General features: G+C 39.9%; 1 protein-coding gene across 4 annotated transcripts in view; it reads right to left on the bottom strand.

The window, feature by feature from the left end:
• EDEM3 (ER degradation enhancing alpha-mannosidase like protein 3) overlaps positions 1 to 10,752 on the bottom strand; it is a 70,062-nt gene extending 59,310 nt beyond the window's left edge. The window contains exons 1-2 of one of the 4 annotated variants that reach the window (XR_008506282.2): positions 10,367 to 10,752; positions 5,319 to 5,364 (exon numbers count right to left, since the gene is read on the bottom strand). Coding sequence is in view for 3 of the 4 variants with exons in the window: in XM_045877321.2 (XP_045733277.1) it covers positions 5,319 to 5,364; positions 10,367 to 10,527 (207 nt within the window). In the remaining variant the exon portion in view is untranslated. Of the gene's footprint in view, positions 1 to 5,318; positions 5,365 to 6,258; positions 6,541 to 10,366 lie in introns of those variants that run through there. The other 3 variants (XM_045877321.2, XM_045877323.2, XM_045877324.3) reach the window with 3 other exon arrangements.
• Positions 10,753 to 23,337: the final 12,585 nt, after the last annotated feature.

Here is a 23,337-nt window from a genome sequence, read left to right on the forward strand (position 1 = left end):
ACAAAAAAAGACACATATAAATTTATAACTTCCCTCCTCCCAGCCATTAGTACCACTTTTTAAATATTTTATTTACAGAATTACTTTTTTTAAAAAAAGATTTTATTTATTTATTTGAGAGAAAGAGAAAAAGAGAGACAGAGAGCATGAGCACAGAGAGGGGCAGAGGGAGAAGCAGGCTCCTCGCTGAGCAAGGAGCCCGATGCAGGGCTCGATCCCAGGACCCTGGGATCATGACCTGAGCTGAAGGCAGATGCTTAACAGACTGAGCCACCCAGGCACCCCCAGAACTACTTTCTGATGAACAATCAAAAAGAAAACATTAGGTACAGAGCTTCAAATGGGGAATATGAAAAAGTTCTGGAGATGGATGGTGATGGTTACACAACATGGTGAATATACTGAATGCCATAGAAATGGTCACTTAAAAATGGTTAAAATGGTAAATTTTATTATATATATATTTATATATTTTTTTTACCACAATAAAGAATGTTCAAAGAAAGAACATTAGGGGAAAAAAGGTAATTCTAAGAAAACTTACATAAATCTAGAAATCTATAAGGAAGTTACATTTTCCCTTGGTTTGAATAAGGACTAATCTACGGTTTCTTTTTTTTTTTTTTTTTAAGATTTTATTTATTTATTTGACAGAGACAGAGATAGTGAGAGCAGGAACACAAGCAGCGGGAGTGGGAGAGGGAGAGCAGGCTTCCCGCCGAGGAGGGAACCCGATGTGGGACTCGATCCCAGGACCCTGGGATCATGACCTGAGCCAAAGGCAGACGCTTAACGACTGAGCCACCCAGGCGCCCTAATCTACTGTTTCTTTGAACTGTGCTCTCACAAAATCAAGCTTAAAAGTGGTTATTAGGTATGATTCTACTAGGTAAAAGAAACTGTGCTTACCAACTCTTTTAAAGTTTATTTGTAATGTTTAACGCTCTACCTTAACAGTTTTTGCTTATAACAGGTTGAGTTTACAGTAACAGGAAAAACATAGGGAGACAAATATCAGGTCAGGAAGCAAAGATCCAAAACAGTTCTGCATTTGGTGGCCTAAATACATGTCATTTTGTCATCTAAATTAATCTGCAAAGTAACCTCAGCACAAATACTAAAAACATACTAACAGAAGCGCTGAAGTGGCTATGGTCTGCGGTTAAATAAGGCCACACAAGAACTGCCAAAACAAACATCTAATTTCATATTATTTGAGGGAAAAAGAAAGCCATCTGTGCAGTTTACTGTGGATAAATTGCAGTATGATCAAGGCCAGAGATTTGTCAAGCATAGTTGTTATAATGTTAATATTTAAGCCAATTAATTGATAAAACTAGAAAACTCCTGGATATAACAAAGGATGGCAGTGTTGGAGTGCCCTACCTAAAGCTGGCAGGGCATTGTTATTGAAAAATAGCACTGGGGCGCCTGGGTGGCTCAGTCGTTAAGCCTCTGCCTTCGGTTCAGGTCATGATCCCAGGGTCCCGCATCAGGCTCCCTGCTCGGCAGGAGGCCTGCTTCTCCCTCTCCCACTCCCCCTGCTTGTGTTCCCTCTCTTGCTGTCTCTCTCTCTGTCAAATAAATAAATAAAATCTTAAAAAAAAAATAGCATTTACAGAACTTGGAGAATCAAAAACAAAAGGTAAGGTGAAAAAATAAGCTCAAAGGGTACATGCCTAGAACAGAAAAGAATGTGTTTTAAAGAAGTTGTATGTACAATCCAAGGAACGAGTTCTGAGTTAAGAGCCCAGATGAAGCTTAGGAGGGCAATTTCAATCTCAGGCAGAAAATGAATAATGACAGCAGCAGTAAACTCTTATGTAGTGCTTCCTATTTGCTGGACACTAGTTCCACACGCTTGAATTATATTAACTTGTTCAATCCTTACAACAGCAGTGTGGGGCAGGCAAACCATTTTCGAGAGATGAGGAAACAGGTTCAGGGAGATTAGCTAACTTTCTCATTGCAACCCAGCTGGTAGGTGGCACAGCTAGCTCAGGGTGTCCTGTTCCATTTCCAGACTTCTTGCTTGCTCTTAATATTATATTGCCATCTTTGGAAAACCACTGTTCTCCTAGGAACCAAGAAAGTTAAACGAATTGCTCTAAATGTACACTAGAATGGAAAGTAATATTAAGAAGGACTAGTGAGAAATTAAAAGCTTTCAACACTCATTAAAAGCCCACCATGTGCCAGGTATTTACATTTCAGCATAGTAGGCAACCGACTACAAGAAAAGAAGCAGACGTCTATAAAGATCCCAAAACTCACCATAAACTTGTATCTTTCATGAAGTTTGTTAAATGATTTCTTTGAATTTAAAAGGCAAAGATATATCATAATAATCAAATGCAAAAAAATCACTATTTGATTACATCTTCACAAGAATTCAATTCAGTTCTTTTAAAAAAATTTATTTTTTTTAAAGATTTTATTTATTTCAAGAGACAGAGAGAAAGAGAGCACAAGCAGGGGGAGAGGTAGAGACAGAAGGGGAGAGAGAGAACCTTAAGCAGACCCCACACTCAGCACGAAGCCCCACACAGGGCTTGATCTCATGACCTGAGCTGAAATCAAGAGTCGGACACTTAACCAACTGAGCCATCCAGGTGCCCCTCTTTAAAAACATTTAATAAGCATTTGTGTACCAGGCATGATTTCAGGCGCAAGACATATAAAATATGAATTTATTAAAAATTAAGTAAAATGATCCCTGTTCTCAAGACGCCTGGGTGGCTCAGTCAGTTAAGCGTCTGCCTTCAGCTCAGGTCATGATCTCAGGGTCCTGGGATCCAGTCCCTCCCACAATGGGCTCCTTGCTCAGCAGGAAGCTTGATTCTCCCTCCCTCTGCCTGCCTCTCCCCCTGCTTGTGCTCTCTGACAAATAAATAAAATTTTTTAAAAATAAAAAATAAAATAAATAAAATGATCCCTGTTCTCAACAATCTTACAAGCTACAACAGCCCTTTACAATTATGTCCATTTTACATAAGATAGTGCTCAAAGGAGTTAAATGATCTCTTTAGGGTCCAAGCTATTAAATAAACAAGACAGAATTTGAACCCAAACCCATCTAACTCCAAAACCTATACACTTCTGATCTACAGCAAGCTAATACTGTTTCTCAGAATAACTGGAAAAAAATTTTCAAGTGACTTCAAATAAGAAATACAGAGCACCTGGTCTCTGCTTAATATTTTAGAACTGTTTTAGGTTAGTTCGGAACTTGAAAAAGGGAAGTGAGAATTCCAGACTATATCTTGGGTTACAATCTTCACATACTGAGCATAGCACAAGTACATTGCAAGAGTCACTTGTGTTGTAAAATAGTTGAACATTTAAAAATATGTATTGCAGTGGATTGCAGATGGGTGTGGATACATTGGAAAAATGAAGGGGAGTGTTAATTCCAGGAGTTCCCAGTATTTGGGGTTGAAATCCCTCTCCTTTCAATTTTATAGGTAGGGAAGTGTAATACAAAGCTTCTCAACTAGGGTCCAATAAATAGGAACTGGACCAGGAGGTCCTCTGAGAGCTGTTCTCAGCACCTGCTCTGTCATAAATCCATTTACTAAGTGCATTCTATAACAGGAAAAAATGTACTGATAGAATTTTCTGTTGTTTACCTAAAAAGAGATGAGATATTAAAAATACTGTGCTTGAGGGGCGCCTGGGTGGCTCAGTCGGTTAAGCATCTGCCTTCGGCTCAGGTCATGATCCCAGGTCCTGGGATGGAGCCTGACACTGGGCTCCCTGCTCGGCGGGGAGTCTGTTTCTCTGTCTCCCTTTGTCCCTCCCCGCCCCAAATGAATAAATAAAATATTTTTTAAATTCATTAATTAAGATACTGTGCTTTACAAAGAGAGGATCCTATTTACAGTGAAATATACTGAACTGATCCAGTTATTTACCTTTTATTCAACTTTGGAAGCAAAAGTATGCATTTATGAGATGGCTCAGGTTTGAGGGTATAGCATGGATCCACTTGGCCACCACAAAACTATTAGCCTAGATCTGTTCAGTTATGCTTGGCCCAAATGGAATTAACTAACCAGAGATAAATAATTTTATCAATTACAAAATGAACGCATTAAAAATGAAATTTTAAGGGGCACCAGTGGCACAGTTGGTTAAGCATCTGCCTTCGGCTTAGGTCATGATCTCAGGGTCCTGGGATTGAGCCCTGAGTGGAGTCAGGTTCCCTGCTCAGCAGGGAGTCTGCTTCTCCCTCTCCCTTTGCCCCTCCCCACAACCTGTGTTCTCTCGCTCGCTCTGCTCTGTGTCAAATAAATTTTTTTAAAAATCTTAAAAAAAAAAAAAGTAAAAGAACACATAAAGTGTGTACACTTAGATGTTTATAAAGATGTTAATATATGAAGATATTTGGGTAATATATAATGAAAAATAGATTCACAGAATCAGTTGAAATATACTTAAAGCAGAATCAATTAAAGTTAGTTCTCTGCCAAACTCTTCCCAACTATATTTTATAGGCTTTCATCATAAAAGAAAATCTGCTGACATATTTTAAAATGTAAAAACATTTTAAAATGTAAAAAACTAAAAACATATTTTAAAATGTAAAAAATGTAAAAACATATAAAATTCATAAGAATTCTCAAAATAGGGCGCCTGGGTGGCTCAGTTGGTTAAGCGACTGCCTTCGGCTCAGGTCGTGATCCTGGAGTCCCTGGATCGAGTCCCGCATCGGGCTCCCTGCTCGGCAGGGAGTCTGCTTCTCCCTCTGACCCTAACCCCTCTCATGTGCTCTCTCTCATTCTCTCTGTCTCAAATAAATTAAAAAAAAAAAAAAAAAAAAAAATCTAAAACAATACAGATCAGTGTATCTAGAAAGCAGAATATTTTCAAATCAAAGCCCACTATGAAGACATAACTTGGACAGAAACTAGGTCATATTTTGCCTCTTTTCAGCAACGGTTTTCTTCGTAGAATATATAAAGCAATATTAAAAACAGTATTTTCAATTGAGAGAATTTCCCCAAAGGCTGGAGACATCTCATTCATGTACATCCACAATATCTAGCTATATAAATCACTCACATTGCTGATAGCATCAAAGGAAACTACTTAAATACCAAGTTTCATCATCTAATGCAATTTCGTAGCTATCCAATAAACTCCTCTAAGAACCAATTACCAGAAACACTCTGTTAAACAGAAAACAGCTTGTGCTGTTTTTTTTAAAAATTCCATTTAAAAAAATGTGCTATTAATTCAGGTTTCAAAATCTGCAGCTATGTTTATATACTAATCCGCTCACATAAATGATGCGTAAAGATAAGCCTTCTACTTACCATATAGTTACCATAAGCATGATCAAACATTTCCAGTACTTGATTCCTAATTTTAAAAGAGCAGAAATGGAAAAATGTTAAGAACATTCTATTTATTGTTTTTCTAAAAAAGTTAATGCTCCTTCACAAACATACACCAATAAAAAAAAAAGAAAAAATTAGTTAGAAAAGACATAAACAGACTCAAGAATTATACCAGTGTTAGTAGACAAGGTTTCATGAACCACATAGAGCTGGGCCAAACTTTTACTATTCCTAGCAATCTATGTAAAATTCACCTTATGTTTCCCAAGAAAATTGATAAATGATGCATGCCATGCAGAGAGAAGGAAATCTGATGCTGAAAAACAATTATCTCTTAACAAAATTATTCAACATATCTGTCTTAAAAGGAAGAATATAGCTGGAGACTCCCAAAAGAAGTAATTGTTAGTTTATTGCTTATACTACATATTCTATCGAGAGAAGGGTAGGTACGTAATGGTATGAAATAACAGTACTCTAACAAGCTTCTTTCATTTTAAATCAAATCACTAATGCTTAGTTTAATATATGTTTATTAATATACGTTTGTTCACGCTTTCAAAAGATACATTTTGATTTTATGATGTACTCTCTTCTTTAAAAAACTGTCAGAAGTCAAATAAGTAATATTCATCTCTAAATTGAGAAGAGATTTGTGTGTTTTCGCTATCTCTGTTTCTTAAAATCCCCAAGATGACTATTTAAAATGGAGATTTCTGATCCCCACACTAGATTTACTAAGTCAAAATCTGTATTGTCTGGACCAACAAATTGGTCTTTCAGTTCAACACTCTCAAGTTTGGGGGCTTGAGGACTACACGAAAAACTACAAAGTTAATATTATGGTTAGACAAGGCCAAATATCTCAATAATTAGCAAGGGAAAAATAGTTCAACAATCTTCTATTAACACTTACTATTGTTCCCAAAGTTCCAGTCACTAATAGCAAGAATTGAAGAAAGTGTTAGAGAAAATGGCTGGGTATAATTTTATTTTACTTCCTGTTATATTGATTGCAATTGTCATTTTTAAAACTGTAATCATGGATGATGAAATACTGGTAATAATAAAGTTAGCATACAGAAAAGAACTAATTTCCAGATCCTGGCTGTAATGACCAGCAAAATCAACTACATTCAAACTTGTAAACTGAATAAAGTCCTGACACACTTTTTATGAATAATCATTTTAAAATAATCATTATAAACAAGATCTTGTCACTTTGCTAAAACATTAATTCTTTACATGTGTATATATATGATAGAATATGGATCAAGTTATCTCAGAAAACTATGGAGTATCTTAAAGAATTCTTCCACACATTTATTAAAATTGCAAATGATAAAGATCTCTCAAATTAGCTAATGAACAACCAAAAACAATGTTAAAATTTTTTCAAGCACTGATATCAATAAATGGAATATGGAAATTCCTCTTTTTCCTTTCACTGAAATGGAATCAACACAAGATTATTGCCAAGAAATAGGAATTCCTTTAACTGGTAATGGCAGTGCCTAGACATGCGTATTACAGATAACATAAGCTTTAACTTGTTAACCCAAACTTCATAAGCATTCAATTTTCATGATTATGAATAAATCACAATTGCACTTGAGGACACATAATTTTCCAAACCTTACATTTTTGTAGCATATGACCATCAAATATCATAACACATACTTCAAAGTGGAGATATTTAATATCCAGTTGAACACTCTCTCTCCTAGTTAAACATGTAAGTCCTCACAGTCATATTTAAATACAGAATGGTAGCTTACTCTATTAAACAGAAAAAATGTCTCTATGAAGTTTTATTTCTATTCAGCAAGTGAATAGAAATGTATTAGAAATCAGATTCATAGTTCAAAAATTGTCTTTTTATTTATTTTAAATTAATTTTTATAAGTCAGCTTTTTCTAAAACTACATTGCCTGTCAATGTCCTACAGAAATTGGAGGGCTTTATACTTTTTTTTTTAATGAAAAGATAACATTAACAACTGCTGTAACATTTAAACCACAAAAACAAAAAACAATGTAATCCAGGAAGAGTAAGACTACATATGACCAAGTAAAAAATTCCATAAACTATAAACTGCAAGCAACTGAGCAACTGCTCACAACTTGTGATAATTCCAGTCTTTATCATCAGTTTGGTTTGGGGGGATAGGAAAAGGGATGGGGCATTTTAGGCTTTTTATCATAAATCATTATTTGGGCTTTTAAAAAAATCACACAGGTAAACCTAATGAATCAGAGTTCAGTTTCCCGAAAATTGCTGGCTGGTTAGCCAGCAATTGTGTATTTGTGGTTTATAGCTCCAGACTCTTACTCTCAAAATTTAAACTGACACTTCAAGCCACTCTGGTTGAACTTTTCCAGTTAAAAATTAATTTTGGTCAAAAATGACTTAACTAATGACTTTTCTTCAAATAAAGATTTTTAATAAAAAAAAGAAAAAGAGGAGTGGTGGTCAAATAAGATACTTTCTATCCTAACAGACTTTAAGCTTCTCTTTCCAAGTCTTAAGAAGTGCAACATAGTAGAGAGAACATCGGCTCTGAGGTCATACAGACCTGGTTGGTTTTTTTGGGTTTTTTTAAAGATTTTATTTATTTATTTGACAGAGAGAGACACAGCGAGAGAGGGAACACAAGCAGGGGGAGTGGGAGAGGGAGAAGCAGGCCTCCCGCTGAGCAGGGAGCCCGATGCAGGGCTCTATCTCAGGACTCTGGGATCATGACCTGAGCCGAAGGCAGACACTTAACGACTGAACCACCCAGGCGCCCCCAGACCTGGTTTTGAATACTGACTCCATCACTTACTAGCTGAGTTTGAACAAGTTGACCTTGAGTCTCAATTTCCTCACCTGCTTAATGGGGATCACCTCCACCTCATTAACAGGGAGGATTAGAGAGTAAAGTGTAAATTGCCTGGCACAGAGCAGAGCATTCATTAAAACAGTTATCAATGACACATTAAATTCATAGAGAAAATTTAAGATACTTATTAAGAGTTTACTGATAATTTTCTTTGGGTAGCTGATTTTTTTCCATCAGGCATCTTTTATTGTTACCTTATTTAAAAAATAATACAATACTCTTGCAATAATTTAAACATAAGGAAGTATATGAAATAAAATCTGATGGTTCCATCTCACCTCCATCCTAACCCAGGGGTAATCATCTTTCCATGTTTTTCTGAACTTAGACAATTTCTTTTCTGCTTTTAAAAGAACATGGGATGGGGCGCCTGGATGGCTCAGTCGTTAAGTGTCTGCCTTCGGCTCAGGTCATGATCCCAGGGTCCTGGGATGGAGCCCCGCATCAGGCTCCCTGCTCCGCAGGAGGCCTGCTTCTCCCTCTCCCGCTCCCCCTGCTTGTGTTCCCTCTCTTTCTGTGTGTCTCTCCCTGTCAAATAAATAAATAAAATCTTTAAAAAAAAAAAAAAAAAAGAACATGGGATGGTGGGGCACCTGGGTGGCTCAGTGAGCTAAGTGTCTGCCTTCGGCTCAGGTCATGATCCCAGAGTCCTAGGATCCAGCCCCACATCTCACTCCCTGATCAGCAGGGAGCCTGCTTCTCCCTCTGCCCCTCCCCCTGCTCATGCTCTCTCTCACTGGCTCTCTTTCTCAAATAAAAATCTTAAAAAAAAAGAGAGAGAGAGAGAGAACATGGAATGGCACTAAACATATTATTCTACAACTTGCATTTGTTGTGTGTGTGTTGGGAATGTATCCTGGATAGACTTCCAATGATCTACCTCCTCCCTAATGTCTGAATATTATTCCACAATACGGATGCACCAAGGAACAGTTCCATTCTTTCAAAATGCACCACCTAAAAAAAAAAAAATGCACATCCTTGTACACCTATCTCTACATCAACAGCGCTTGTATTTCTGTAGGATTGATTCCTGAGACGGGATTAATGAACCAAAGAGTACACACAATTTAAATTTTAGGAGATATTGTCAATAAGTTACAGCAATTTACACTCCCACCAAATCTTTTCTCACACTTCGACTAGTCAGTACTCTGTGTTTCGTACTAATTTTTTTTTTTAAGATTTTATTTTTAAGTCATCTCTCCACCCAACATGGGGCTCAAATTTACAATCCTGAGACCAAGAGTCACAGGCTCTACTGACTGAACCAGCCAGGCGCCCCTCTACTTATTAATCTGATGGCAAAAACAGCTATCTCGTTGTTTTAATCTGCATCTCTCACATTTAAGAGGTTGAGTAACTTTTCATATCTATTGACCATTTGCATTTCCTCTTGAATGAATTAACTCTTCATGCTCTTTGCTCATTTTCTTACTGGTTCTTGGCTTTTTTCTTATTCATTTGTGGGACCTAGCATATATTAGGAATATCGACTCCCAATTAAATGCTGTAAATATAAGTGATAATTTTATGACACTTTCGAAATTGATAAAACTTTGAGTAAAGTGAACAGGTATACTTAATTGAGGCTTCTGAATAATACCGTTAAATACTGTTCTATTAGAAAATTCAGCGCAAGAAAACATTGCAAGGAAATGGTAAATGTGTAAAGTTCAAATTCCAATGAACGCCCCCTTTTCCGTAACAGGTGTAAAGACTATTTCCTTAACTACTGTGAGATCAGCCAACATCTTCCCAGCTAGGAGCTCACTTGTGCGAGAAATCTAACCATGTCTCCGACTAAAGACAACCGCAGGACTCTGACGCGTAGTAGCACGGGCTGTAGCCCCCTTCACGGGCCACTGACATGGCAGCTGCGTTGACACACGGCGGATGGCCTCAAGGAGCCTGCACATGTCACCGACGGCCCAGGCGACACCCCGACGGTCCCTCGAGGTCGCACTGCAGGCGACGGCCCGCAGCTTCCCGGACCCTGTCCTCCCCGCCAGGGTCCTCGTGGGGCAACAGCCATCCCAATCGCGACAAGAGAGGCCACTGCGCGCCCGGGTCGCAATGACAGGCATCTCGCCTGTGGTCCGCCCCCTGAGGAAACCCACCCGAGGCTGCCAAGCACCCTTACCCAAGCTTCTGTCTCTCCTCCCTACTCATGGGCGCGGCCCCCGCCGTCCAGACGGACGTGGCCGACACCAGGCAGAACGCGGCCGTCGCCGCCACCAGGCTCCATGGCGCTCGCTGGGGGACCGAGGACCCACAGCCCCGGCCGCCGCCGGCTTCGCTCATGGCCCCACGGTTCCGCGCACGCGCAGCGGCTACGCCCGGCCGGTGGGACACATTGTCGGACGCCGGTGGCAAGGGGGCTGCGAGCCGTGCCGAGGGCGGGAAGCGGAGCTACGCGAGCGGCAGCCGTCGCCGATCTGCTTCCCGAAACCACCGAGCCGGTCTCCAGCGCCAGCGCTGCCACCGCCCTCCACCCTCAGCAGCCCCGAGCACCTCCCCCAGCTTTCCGGTGTCGTAGTCTAGGAAACCGCCTCCCCCAACGCTACTTCCGGGTAGGGCCCAAGGCGTTGAAGCTCGGGACCAATGGGGACCGGATCGGAGAGGGGCTGGCTCCGGGGAAAGGAGAGGGCATTGGTCGAGAGAAGTGAGACGTGGACAAAAGGCGGGACTGGGGAGGGACCTCTGGCTTCGGCCCGCCTCCGACCCGTAAACTTGCGACCCGAAGACTACAATTCCCAGCGCGCACTGCTTCCACGGGCCGGCTCGCAATCCGACTCCGCCTGGCTAAATTTCCACTCAGGGTGGGCGCGCTGCACCCTGGGACGTGTGGTCGTCTGAGGGTCACGGGCGGTGCCTGAGATCCCGCTTTCCGCTGCGTCTTGCAGCCAGTCCTTGCACCGGGGCTGTCAGCTACAGAGTCCTGGGGAAGCTGTCAACTATTTATTCCTCTTCCTGCGCTTGACGCTCCCCCGAGGGCTGGCAGAATGAGGCTCACACGTCCCCAGCTCGGTGCTACACGCTTTAGGGACTAGTGTTGGGGTTGTCTTCTGCTCTCGGGGAGATTACAGAACGGTAACAGCAAAAATGACTTGACCTTTGACGCAATGTGCTACGAGTTTTACTTGCGTTCTCTCTTGCACGCTTCTCAACTCTTAAGAAGTAAGTACCGTCATTCCCACTTTGCAAATGAGGAAACCGACGCTGAAGAGGTTGGGTAACAAGTCCTCGTCACACTGCTGGATTAGATGCCCAACCAGCCTCTATGACTCAGGAGTCCTTGCATGTAAACGCATCCACAAGGATTAAAGAGGACACGTACTTGATTAATAATAGTTCTCTAAAAAGCTCAATGTAAGGAGAGTAGAGTGAGCTGCAAAGAAAAATCACTGAAGGAAATTGGAACTTGCGATTTATTTTGATCACTGAGTCCCACATTAACTATTGGTAAAATAAGGAGTAGGTTCCTCTTGAAAAAAACAACAACAACAACAACACATTTTTGTGTGTGTGTGATAATTCGGTAGGTCGGTGCGGAGTTGAGGTGCAGATGTGATCTCTGTGACCACAGGAAATCGCCTACTGATCCTCTCAGCATCGTTCAGCTCTATTTCTGGAAACTTTTCTTCCTTGATTTCTATCAGCTTGCATCATCCGCTTCCCTCTCAGAGCCACCGTTCATGTGACACCAATGACTCTTCCTTCACTCCCCACTCTACTCATTCTTAAAACGCTGGTGTTCCCTACATTTTAAGGTTTTCTTTTTGTCTTTTTTTCTCTTTGTACATTATTCTTTGGTGATTTCTTCCACTCATATGGATTCAGTCATCATATGCCTGTGGTTGATTTCTAAATCCGTATCTGTCGTGATCTCTAGACCCCCATTTCCACCTTCCTAATAGAAATTCCCTTCTCTCTGGCCCAAGGTAGCTCAAATGTAGTATGCTCACTGGTTCAAATTAATGCGTTAGAATCATCTTCAACTCTTCCTCCTCCTTCATGGTCCACACCCACTCAGTGGCCAAATTATATAGATTTTACTTCTTCTATCTCTACCTGCTGTCACTCCTACTTCTGCTCAGCTCAAGCCTCATTACCTCTTTCCTGAACCATTGCAGTTGTCTCCTAATTATCTCCCTGCCACCCTACTTTTCACCCTATTGTTACCAGAGTTGGCATTAAGGACATCTACAGACCTTCTGAACATGTCATCTCCCTTCTACCCCTGCCCTGCCCTCAGATTCATGTGATAACTAACAAATTCACATGTCCTACCTTTCTATGCCTTTGCTCTTACCTCTGCTATCCCACCAGCTTTGTCTGTAGAACACTCTACCCATTAAATCTTGGCTCAGATTCCATCTCTACAAAACCCTTTCTTTTTTTAAAAAAAGATTTTATTTATTTATATGACAGAGAGAGGCACACAGAAAGAGAGGGAACACAAGCAGGGGGAGTGGGAGAGGGAGAAGCAGGCTTCCCGCTGAGCAGGGAGCCTGACGCGGGGCTCGATCCCAGGACCCTGAGATCATGACCTGAGCCGAAGGCAGATGCTTAATGACTGAGCCACCCAGGTGCCCCTCTACAAAACCCCTTCAAAAGCTTACAGCCATTAGAAGTCATTCCCTCCCCTGTTCTTTCATTGTATTCTATGTTTATGATTGTGTTTTTCACAGTCAGCCATATCCACTAGATTGTAACTGTTTGGAGGGTATAGACTTCAGCTTAATTATGTGTATGTTCCAAAACTCCGCACTGTGCCTCTGCTGTTATAGATGCTTAATACATGTTGAATATACCTGTTTCCTTATTCCTTCAGTTTCTTTATCTATAAAATAAGGACTAATATAGTCCCTTTATCTACTTACATGGAGGCTGTGAAAACACATGAGGTCATTTCTGTACAACATTTAATTTTATTCTTTTTATGGGGTGCCTGGGTGGCTCACTTGGTTAAGCCACTGCCTTCGGCTCAGGTCATGATCCTGGAGTCCCGGGATCGAGTCCCACATCGGGCTCCCTGCTTGGCGGGAAGTCTGCTTCTCCCTCTGACCCACCCCCCTCTCATGTGCTTTCTCTCTCTCTCAAATAAATAAATAAAATCTTTAAAAAAAATTTTATTCTTTTTATGGACTTGCAACCCTATATTGGTTCCATCCTGGATCCTCTTTGGCAGCTTTAAGGATGAAGTTAGCTAAATAAATAATACCTATGAATTGTTCTTAGTGCTGGCATAGAGACATGACAAGCTAAAGGTCAATACCAACATCCAGTATTTGAAAACTAGGAACAAAGAAAATAGAAAAATAGGGGTTCCTGGATAGCTCAGTCAGTTAAGTGTCTGACTTTGGCTCAGGTCATGATCTCAGGGTCCTGAGATCAAGCCACGTGGGGCTCATGTTGGCTCTGGTCAGCCAGCGTAGGCCAAGTTTGTCCCCCCACCCAAGTCACACCATGTGGGGCTTTGCGCTCAGCAGGGAATCAGCTTGTCCCTCTCCCTCTGTCCCTCCCCCTGCTTGGGCACTCTCTGTTTCTCTCTCAAATAAATAAATAAAATCTAAAAAAGAAGGAAAAAAATAGAAAAATAGCCAATGACCTTCAGTTTTATTGAAATGTAGTCAAGTCAATTATTTGTAGTAGATTATTGGTAGTAACTCAGTTTTCTTTATCTTCCTGATGTTCCAAGCCTTTATAAAAAGTCAAGAATTAAATAGTAACTATCATTAACAAACAATGTTCTCAAGAATAAGTTCTGGCTTTTAATGTTTAGCATTTTCTGTCCCCCACTTTGGCTTATTTGTTTTTAAGCTAACACTACATTTAAAAAGTGTCTGATGAGAACATGGAACATACTTTTGTTGACTTGCTAAATAATAAGCATTTTTTCCCTCCTTTACTGAAATTCAATTTCTAGTCAATGCTTGAGTCCATTTGTCACCAATCTCTGCAAAACTGTGAGTAGAAAAGCTTGCATGGCCTAAAAAGCATTGCAACTTATCATATGTAAGGTGGAACCAGTGGAAGTGAAAGAAAAATATATTCCCAAAGTGTATTTCAAAAGAGATTCCATTTTAACCCCATGATGGAAATAATCGAAATCCTTAGCTACTTGGCCAGTTATGGACACTAGGAACAATTTACATTCATTATTTTAAAACCTATACATGGTATTTTAGAACTTATACAGTTAGTGATAAAAAAGGATATAGGAGTTAGACAAGAGAAACCTTGGTGTGTTATACGGGGGGGGAACACTGGTGGAAAACATTAAGGAGAATAAGGATAAGGACTTTAAACAATATGGAAAAGATTTTAGATATGTAAAGACCATTAAAAATGGTAAGAAATCACTACACTACAGAAATAAAAAGCTTTTGCCCAGCAAAGGAGACCATCAACAAAACAAAAGACAACCTAATGAATGGGAGAAACATTTATAACTGATGTATCTGATAAGGGGTTGATGCCCAAAATATATAAAGAACCTATACAATTCAACACCAAATAATCCAATTAAAAATGAGCAGAGAACATGAATAGATATTTTTCAAAAAAAGACATACAGATGGCCAACAGGCACATGAAGAGGTGCTCAATGTCACCAGTCATCAGGGAAATGCAAATCAAAACCACAATGAGATATCACCTCATACCAGTCAGAATGGCTAGACTCAAAAAGGATAGGAAATAATAAGTATTGGCAAGGATAGGGAGAGAAAGGAGCTGTTGGTGGGAATGAAAGGTAGTGCAGTCACTGTGGAAAACAGTATGGAGGTTCCTCAAAAAATTAAAAATATATGATCCAGTAATTCTATTACTGGATATTTATCCAAAGAAAATGAAAACACTAATTCAAAAAGATATACACACCCCTATGTTTATTGCAACATTATTTACAATAGCCAAAATATGGAAGCCCGAGTGTCCATCTGTAGAGAAATGGATAAAGAAAATGCGGTGACTATATAATGGAATATTACTCAGCCATAAAAAAGAATGAAATCTTGCCATTTGCAACAACATGGATGGATCTAGAGGGTATCATACTAAGTGAAATAAGTCAGTCAGAGAAAGACAAATACCTTATGATTTCACTCATGTGAAATTTAAAAAACAAAAGAAACAAAGAAAAAAAGAGATAAACAAAAAGCCAGATTCTGAAATATAGAGAACAAACTGGTGGTTACCACAGGTGGGGTGGTGGGGGGATGGATAAAATAGGTGAAAGGGATTAGAGTACACTTAATCTTTTTTTTTTAATTTTTTTATTCTTATGTTAATCCCCATACATTACATCATTAGTTTTAGATGTAGTGTTCCATGATTCATTGTTTGTGCATAACACCCAGTGCTCCATGCAGAATGTGCCCTCCTCAATACCCATCACCAGGCTAACCCATCCTCCCACCCCCCTCCCCTCTAGAACCCTCAGTTTGTTTTTCAGAGTCCATCGTCTCTCATGGTTCGTCTACCCCTCCGATTTCCCCCCCTTCATTCTTCCCCTCCTGCTACCTTCTTCTTCTTTTTTTTTTATTTTAACATATATTGCATTATTTGTTTCAGAGGTACAGATCTGAGATTCAACAGTCTTGCACAATTCACAGCACTTACCAGAGCACATACCCTCCCCAGTGTCTATCACTCAGCCACCCCATCCCTCCCACCCCACCCCCCACTCCAGCAACCCTCAGTTTGTTTCCTGAGATTAAGAATTCCTCATATCAGTGAGGTCATATGATACATGTCTTTCTGTTTGACTTATTTCGCTCAACATAATACCCTCCAGTTCCATCCACGTCGTTGCAAATGGCAAGATCTCATTCCTTTTGATGGCTGCATAATATTCCATTGTATATATATACCACATCTTCTTTATCCATTCATCTGTCGATGGACATTTTGATAGAGCACACTTAATCTTGATGAGCACTGAGTGATGTATGGAATTGTTGAATCATTAAAATGTATACCTGAAACTCATATAACACTGTGTTAATTGCACTTGAATTAAAAAAATAAATAAAGTTGTCAAAGCAAATGGTTAGAAATAAGAGCCATTTATAAAATGCCCTTTTACCAGTTAAAAGAGTTTGTTTGCACAACCTTGTAGCTTATGTAAATATGTATGCTCACCAGGTGTTCTCTTTATTTTCTTCCTTGGATGGATCTGGACTTAGGGAGTGGGAGGAGCCCCGGTCAGAATCATGTGGAGTCACAAACACAAGGGTGGGTCTGCCCTTCACTCTCACTGCTGGGTAATAGTCCCAGGAGGCTGCTTGCAGCTGTGTGAGACTGACCATTACAGAAGCAGTTGCCCCTAAATGACTTGAATTCTTTAGTACAACAGATCTTATTACTCCTAAAACTCTAGTGTGGAAGTTGAGAGTAGTGGTTTTGTCATTGTTCAAATTGCTTCTCCCATTATTTGATAGTGGGTGGAATTTGCAGAACACTTCTGGAGAACCCAATCTTACAAACATTAAATACAGACAGTACTTATTCTACATTCACAACTAGGGACTTTCAGGCCCTAGAAAGACAGTTTCATGAAGAAGATAGTGAATGTGGTGGGCTGACTTCAGGCTTGGCTGTCGGACTTACGCAAATTCCAAGAAAGAGAACGGGAAATACGGAAGATTCGCTGCTGATAAAGATGTCCCCAGGGCTTTTCCCACCTCTCAATCATGATTCAAGATCTTAAAAATCACTTCAGTTTCCGATTATTATCTCACTTCTCTTCCTGACACCTGCACCAGCTGCCTTAGATAAGAGATTTTGCTCCTGCGTCAGTGCGTCATGTTTCATGTTAAGCTCACTCTTGTGGTTGGGTGTCTCATTTTGTAGCCATTTTCCATTTACTTCCATGTATCAGAAACAAAACCAAGTCACATGGCTCTTTCCAAGCAAGTGCATCTTGCCTCTGGCCTCTCTCCTAAATCCCCACTCTGCATTGCCAACACAGTCCCCACTTTGTATTTTAGTCTGGCCACAGGGGTTTAAGTCTGCACCACTCCACATTTGAAGGGGTTTAAGTCTGCACCACTCCACATTTGAAGGCTGACTTCACTAGGTGACCAAGAACAATGACTCTGAGCCAGCTCTGCTACTTACTGGCCATGTTATCTTAAGCAAATTACCGAATTTCTTTGTGCCTTAGTTCCTCATTTATAAAATGAGGATAAGAATAATACCTGCCTCCCAGCATTTTTTAGAAGGATTAAATGGTTACTACGCCTAGGTGGCTCAGTAGATTTAGCGTCTGCCTTCAGTTCAGGTCATGATCCTGGGTCCTGGGATCAGCTATGTTGGACTCCCTGCTCATTTGGAGGGGGCTTCTCCCCCTCACTCTGCCGCTCTCTTGCTCTCTCATGCTGCCTTGCGTATGCTCTCTCTCTCTCAAATAAATAAAATCTTAAAAAAAAAAAAAAGAAGGATTAAATGTCATCCTCACAGTAAGCATCAGACAACTGGAAGACCTCCATCCCATGCACCATCCCTAATGGTCCAGCTTCTTTAAAACATGTTCATGCAAGCATGGGAGTACCTCTAAAATATATTAGCCAGTCCACACGACTATCAATGAGAGCCTAGTTCTAATGTCCATTATGATGACTAACAAACCACTAATTCCAACAACAAAAAACTCATTTTGGACATTTGTTATATTAAATAGCACGATCTTTGGTCTGAATTCAGATAAGATGGAAAGATGTGCCTGTCGTACCTACATCCTGATGAGATCACTTGCTGTCATCCTGTAGTGGGAAATTCTGATTGGGGCAACTGACTGTACCTCTAGGGTAATTTAACCTAATTCATTTATAATCTCATACCATCTACATTGCAGAATTTTAAGGTATACAAGGCAAACATCATCATGATAATAGTTACAAAGGGTATACAATGTGTCAGGCACCTCCCCTACTCTCAACGTGTGAAAATTGTTATCCTTCTTTTACAGATGTAGAAAAAGAAGGTTGTATCACTTTGCACAAGTCAAAGCAGGAAAATTGTACAGTCAAGATTTGGATAGAAGTCCAGATCATTTCTACCCTAGTAGGATGACCATAAATTCTGGTTTGGCCTGTGATAGTCTTGATTTACACTGTCCTGTTGTCTTATCTGAATAGTGCCCCCTTTCATTTTCAAAAATGTCCCAATTTAAACAATATATTATATGATCACCCAAACTACATTCTATCACCTTCAAAGTCCAAGGACCTCATCCCCGACCTCTGTCAGATTCTAACAGATCTATGAACACCACACCACAGCAAGTTCTGGCCTGGCTTCTTGCCCCACCATACTATTTTGAATAAAAGGAAGAAAAAACAGTATCATAAGGTGGCACAAATTCAGGAAAAGAAAGTCCTGCTAACAGGAAATACAAGTCTCCTCCTTTACTAAGAAAAATGTAATAATGAGTCACCAAGAAATTGGACAGACTAAAGTAATTGATTATAGCATGCAATGAAGGTTATAGGAAGAAGAATAAGACCAACATTGAAATTAAGCTACATGTCCAACCATGTTTGCCCAAGAATATTCATATTGACTAAATTTGGTGTCTGTCTGTTGTGTCTTGTTTCTATTTATACTTACTCTGGAACATTAAGGTAATAACCAATTTTTGCACCCAAATTTTACCACTTTGGGTATAATATAAAAATCACACCTTTGGTGTGGAGTTAAATTTACCAGTCAGTTGTGGGAATTGAAAAGCACTTCTCTAGGATGCACAGAAAATTTAGTTAAAGAGCATTCCTTTTTCAGGCAAAACCAAAATCCCTTATCACTGCCATGACCTTTTCCTGAAATGATAAAGACAGCTGCCAGTGGATGTGGGCTGAGAAAGGCTGGCCTTTTCTTGTATGAAGGTTTACCATGGCAGAGACACATAGCCATGTGACCCAGTAATGAGCAGGCTTCCAGGACTAAGAAGCATTCTTGTGTGAGGGCAAAGCCGCTGTCTGTGACTCATCATCCCATGACTGGGTTGACTATCAGAGGCTCTTATTCTGATGTTTTGCATGACCCTCTCTCTGAAATTTACAATTCTTTGAAGCTTCTGCACCAAGCTTAAGCTGCAGTCACCCTCTCTTCCCACATCCGACATTGCCCGAGGCCTTGCCAAACGTGGGCTCTCAGTAATAACTGGCAGCAATGGCGGAGTGAGAACATTTGAGGAGACCAACAAGTCCACCTAGACAACCGGGAATTTTCTGGTTAATTCTTTGCGTTGTGCCTTAGATTTGGTTAGATACAGTCTTTTTCTTTAAGTTCTAGAAAGCTTTTTACTGGGGACAGAGTGGGGAGGATGGGAGAAGGATACAACCACATGGTAAAATCTGTTGCCGTGGTCTAGAAAGGCAGATAAGTCTTTTGAGTAGGGAACACTAAAAAGGATAAAATATAATTTGTGTGAAACTTACACCTATTTGATTTATTATAAAATGTGTTTTGGCTCTTACCTACATCTTGAAAAATACCTTCTAGGCATTTGTGGTGTCATGGACAAGGTGGGAGTCATGGGAATGTTTTGAGCTGGGAAATTAGGAGAGATGTTGTCTACATCACATTTTCCAAAGAAGAAAATTCCATTCTTTCCTAATCTAATAAATGATCACGGCCCTGCTTTCTTCTTGTTAGGACTGTAAGAAATGATGACTAGTGTCTAATGAGTTTTAACACCATTCTAGGTGCTTTATGTGTATACATTAATTTTTATCCTTTTAAAAATTCTGCAAAGTAAGTCCTATTAGGATCCTCATTTTCCAGAGGGGGAAGTGAGGCACCAAGGGGTCCTCTGCCTCCCAGCTGTTGAATGGCAAAGGCCGGTCTGAACACACATGGTCTGGCCCTGGAGGCTTCTTTCAACCAGCCAATACCTTGCCTCTTAAATTACTTTCTAACATGGGTTAACATGGGGGCACCTGGGTGGCTCAGTCTGTTAAGCCTCTGCCTTTGGCTCAGGTCATGATCCCAGAGTCCAGGGACTGAGCCCCAAGTCAGGCTCCCTGCTCAGTGGGGAGTCTGTTTCTCTGGCTCCCTCTGCCCCTCCCCCACCTATCCCCAGCTTGAGTGTGCTTTCTCTCTCTCTCAAATAAATACATAAAATCATTAAAAAAAAAATGGGTTAGCATGTTCCTGGCTGCATTAAAGTACAAACCAAAAATCTGTAACTTATAAAGGTTCAGTATGCTGCTTTCATATTGGAAAACATCACAAACTTCTTAACATCACTTGTAAAACAATTTACTTGACTTATAGGACTTATTTGATGTTACCTTTATTTTTTTAATTTATTTTTTATTTTTTTAGAGAGAGAGAACATGAACAGTGGTAGGGGCAGAGGGAAAGAGAGAGAGAGAATCCCAAGCAGGCTCCATGCCCAGTGTGGAGCCCAACACAGGGCTTGATCTCACAACCCTGAGATTACGACCTGAACCGAAATCAAGAGTTGGATGCTTAACTGACTGAGCCACCCAGGGGCCCCTGATGTTACCTTTAAATGAGTTTTTTTTTTTTTTAAGATTTTATTTATTTATTTGAGAGAGAATGAGATAGAGAGAGAGAGAGGATGAGAGGGGGGAGAGTCAGAGGGAGAAGCAGACTCCCTGTTGAGCAAGGAGCCCGATGCGGGACTCGATCCTGGGACTCCAGGATCAGACCTGAGCCGAAGGCAGTCGCTTAACCAACTGAGCCACCCAGGCGCCCTAAATGAGTTTTTTTGATATTGAAAAACATTCATTGACTCAGTATTTACTTTTCTCCTTCCAGACATAAAGCACAAAATTGAGTATGCACAGAGTCTGTGGGGGAAAAAAATCTCTCTGATAAGAGGTAGGATATGTACACAAATCATAAAATGAAAATAAGTGCCATCAGAGAAAAGCAAATAAAGAGCTATGGGAATTCAGGGAAGAAAAGCTGCCCGATTTAATGGCCCAAAACTCCAAAGAATGTCCCATCTTCTTGAGTATCCATTATAATAGCTAAACTATGTTGAAATCTTTGAAGACATAAAGAGCAGCTATTATTAATTAGAGAAGAATTAAAGAGCTATTGTTAATTAGAGAGAATTAGAGAAGCTATAATAATTTAGCATTTCTTGGTCATGAAGTAAGATTAATTGAACTTCAGTAAAAATTTATCCCACTTAAAATACTATGACTACTCTTTTCTGACAAACCATGTTCCTCATTTCTCTGAAAATATTGTTAAAGTCTAATCCCTAATGAAAGCAGTGCCTAGCACAGTGTCTTGTACTAACAGGAACTTAATAAGTACATATTAATTTGTTTGAAGACTACTTAATTAAACCAGCCTTTAGCACTTGAGTGCACATTTGAACATAGCTCTATTATATCATTCTCAATAGTTACTCTCTGTTGTTTTCATCATACTTGATTCATCCTCCCATTCATTCATTAATTTAGTCATTCAATAAACATTTTTTTCAGAAGTAGTAATCTGGATTGATGCTTTTATTTCTTTATGATTTGAACAATTTATTGGAGTGTGGTGCCACTCACCAAAATGGAAACCATAGGATGAAGGACAGTTGAGGAGAAGGGGGATAGATGATGAGTTCAGTTGGGGCATGGTGAGTTTGAGTGGAAGGTGCCTGTTTGACATCCCAGTGAGAAATACAATAAGCAGCCAGATGTGTGGGTCTGGATATGGAGATAGAGAAAGAGAGATATCCAGGCTAAATAGAAAAGAGAGTCATCAAGCACCATGGGTGGGAGTTAAAGCCATGGAAAAGTTGTTCTTAACCTCAGGAGTAAGGACCGTTTGAGAGTCTTCCAGTTGTTTCATCAGTATGTCCATAATTATAAGCAGTAATATAATATATGCATAATTATATTCAGTAATCCCATAATTATATGCAACAAGTCCTCCCCCTGGAATGTATTTCTCCAAGAGGTTCATGACTCCGGAAAGGCTAAGAATGATAGGTGAAAAGAGAAGGTTCAGGAAGGATCGCTGGGGATCTCCAAAATAAGAAGTGGAGGAAGAACAGTAAAGAAAGGAAAGCCAGGAAGTTTAAAAGCAAACTAGGAATGAGTCACTCAAGTCAAAAGATGAGACAGTTGGAAGGAAGGAGTAGCCAATAGTGCCCCTGTTGCAGAAAGGTCAAAAGACATAAGGACTGAAAGGTCCTTATCTTACTTGCAAATCCCCTTAAGGTGGTTCTGTTGCAGTGAATATTCAGTAAATGTTTACAGAAAAATTAAATCCATTAAATAATTTGAGAGGAGTGAAGAAAATTAATCAAATTCTATGCCAATGGCAGATTTAATTAGGTTTGCCTTTACATCAACAAATGAAGGGCGCCTGGGTGGCTCAGTCGTTAAGCGTCTGCCTTCGGCTCAGGATATGATCCCGGGGTCCTGGAATCGAGTCCCACATCAGGCTCCCTGCTCAGCGGGAGGCCTGCTTCTCCCTCTCCCACTCTCCCTGTTTGTGTTCCTGCTCTCGCTCTCTCTCTGTCAAATAAATAAATAAAATCTTAAAAAAAAAAACAAATGAAAGACATATGCAATTAGACAATGGCACTTTATTAGGTCATTTTATAAAGTCTCTTTTAAGTGATGAACTAAATCAGTCTCCCAAATAACTAGAACCAGCTTTATACACAGGTGAAGTAAGCAGCCACTTCCAAGGAGTAACTAAATAGATTTATGTCTTTGTATACTTCAGTATCCCTCCTACTGCTATCTTACAGTGCTCAAAAAAAAACAAACCCAATTATTCTGGAAGCATGTACATGTTGAATGGATTATGTCACCTAGGAGGTGGGTCACATTAACTGGCTAAAATGTTTGCAGAAATATCATTAACCCTACACGATCATGGATTGCTACCTCGAGATTAACATAATGACTTTTTACTTGCAAACCTTTTAAGTTTACGAAGATTTCATAAATACTACATTGTATCATTTAAACTAACAATCCTCCCAAGGAAGTAGTCATAGAGCCTTTTTTGTAGTTTAAAAAAACCAAACAAACAAGTCCCTGTGTCTTTCAAGGAGATATTCTCATATACAAAGATGGTTAAAAGTAATAGACAAAAATTTTGAACATAGTA

This window comes from Mirounga angustirostris, unplaced genomic scaffold (genome assembly GCF_029215605.1).
Source record: "Mirounga angustirostris isolate CCGP_5_RB_7025 unplaced genomic scaffold, mMirAng1.0.hap1 SCAF_6, whole genome shotgun sequence".
Lineage (NCBI taxonomy): Eukaryota > Metazoa > Chordata > Mammalia > Carnivora > Phocidae > Mirounga > Mirounga angustirostris.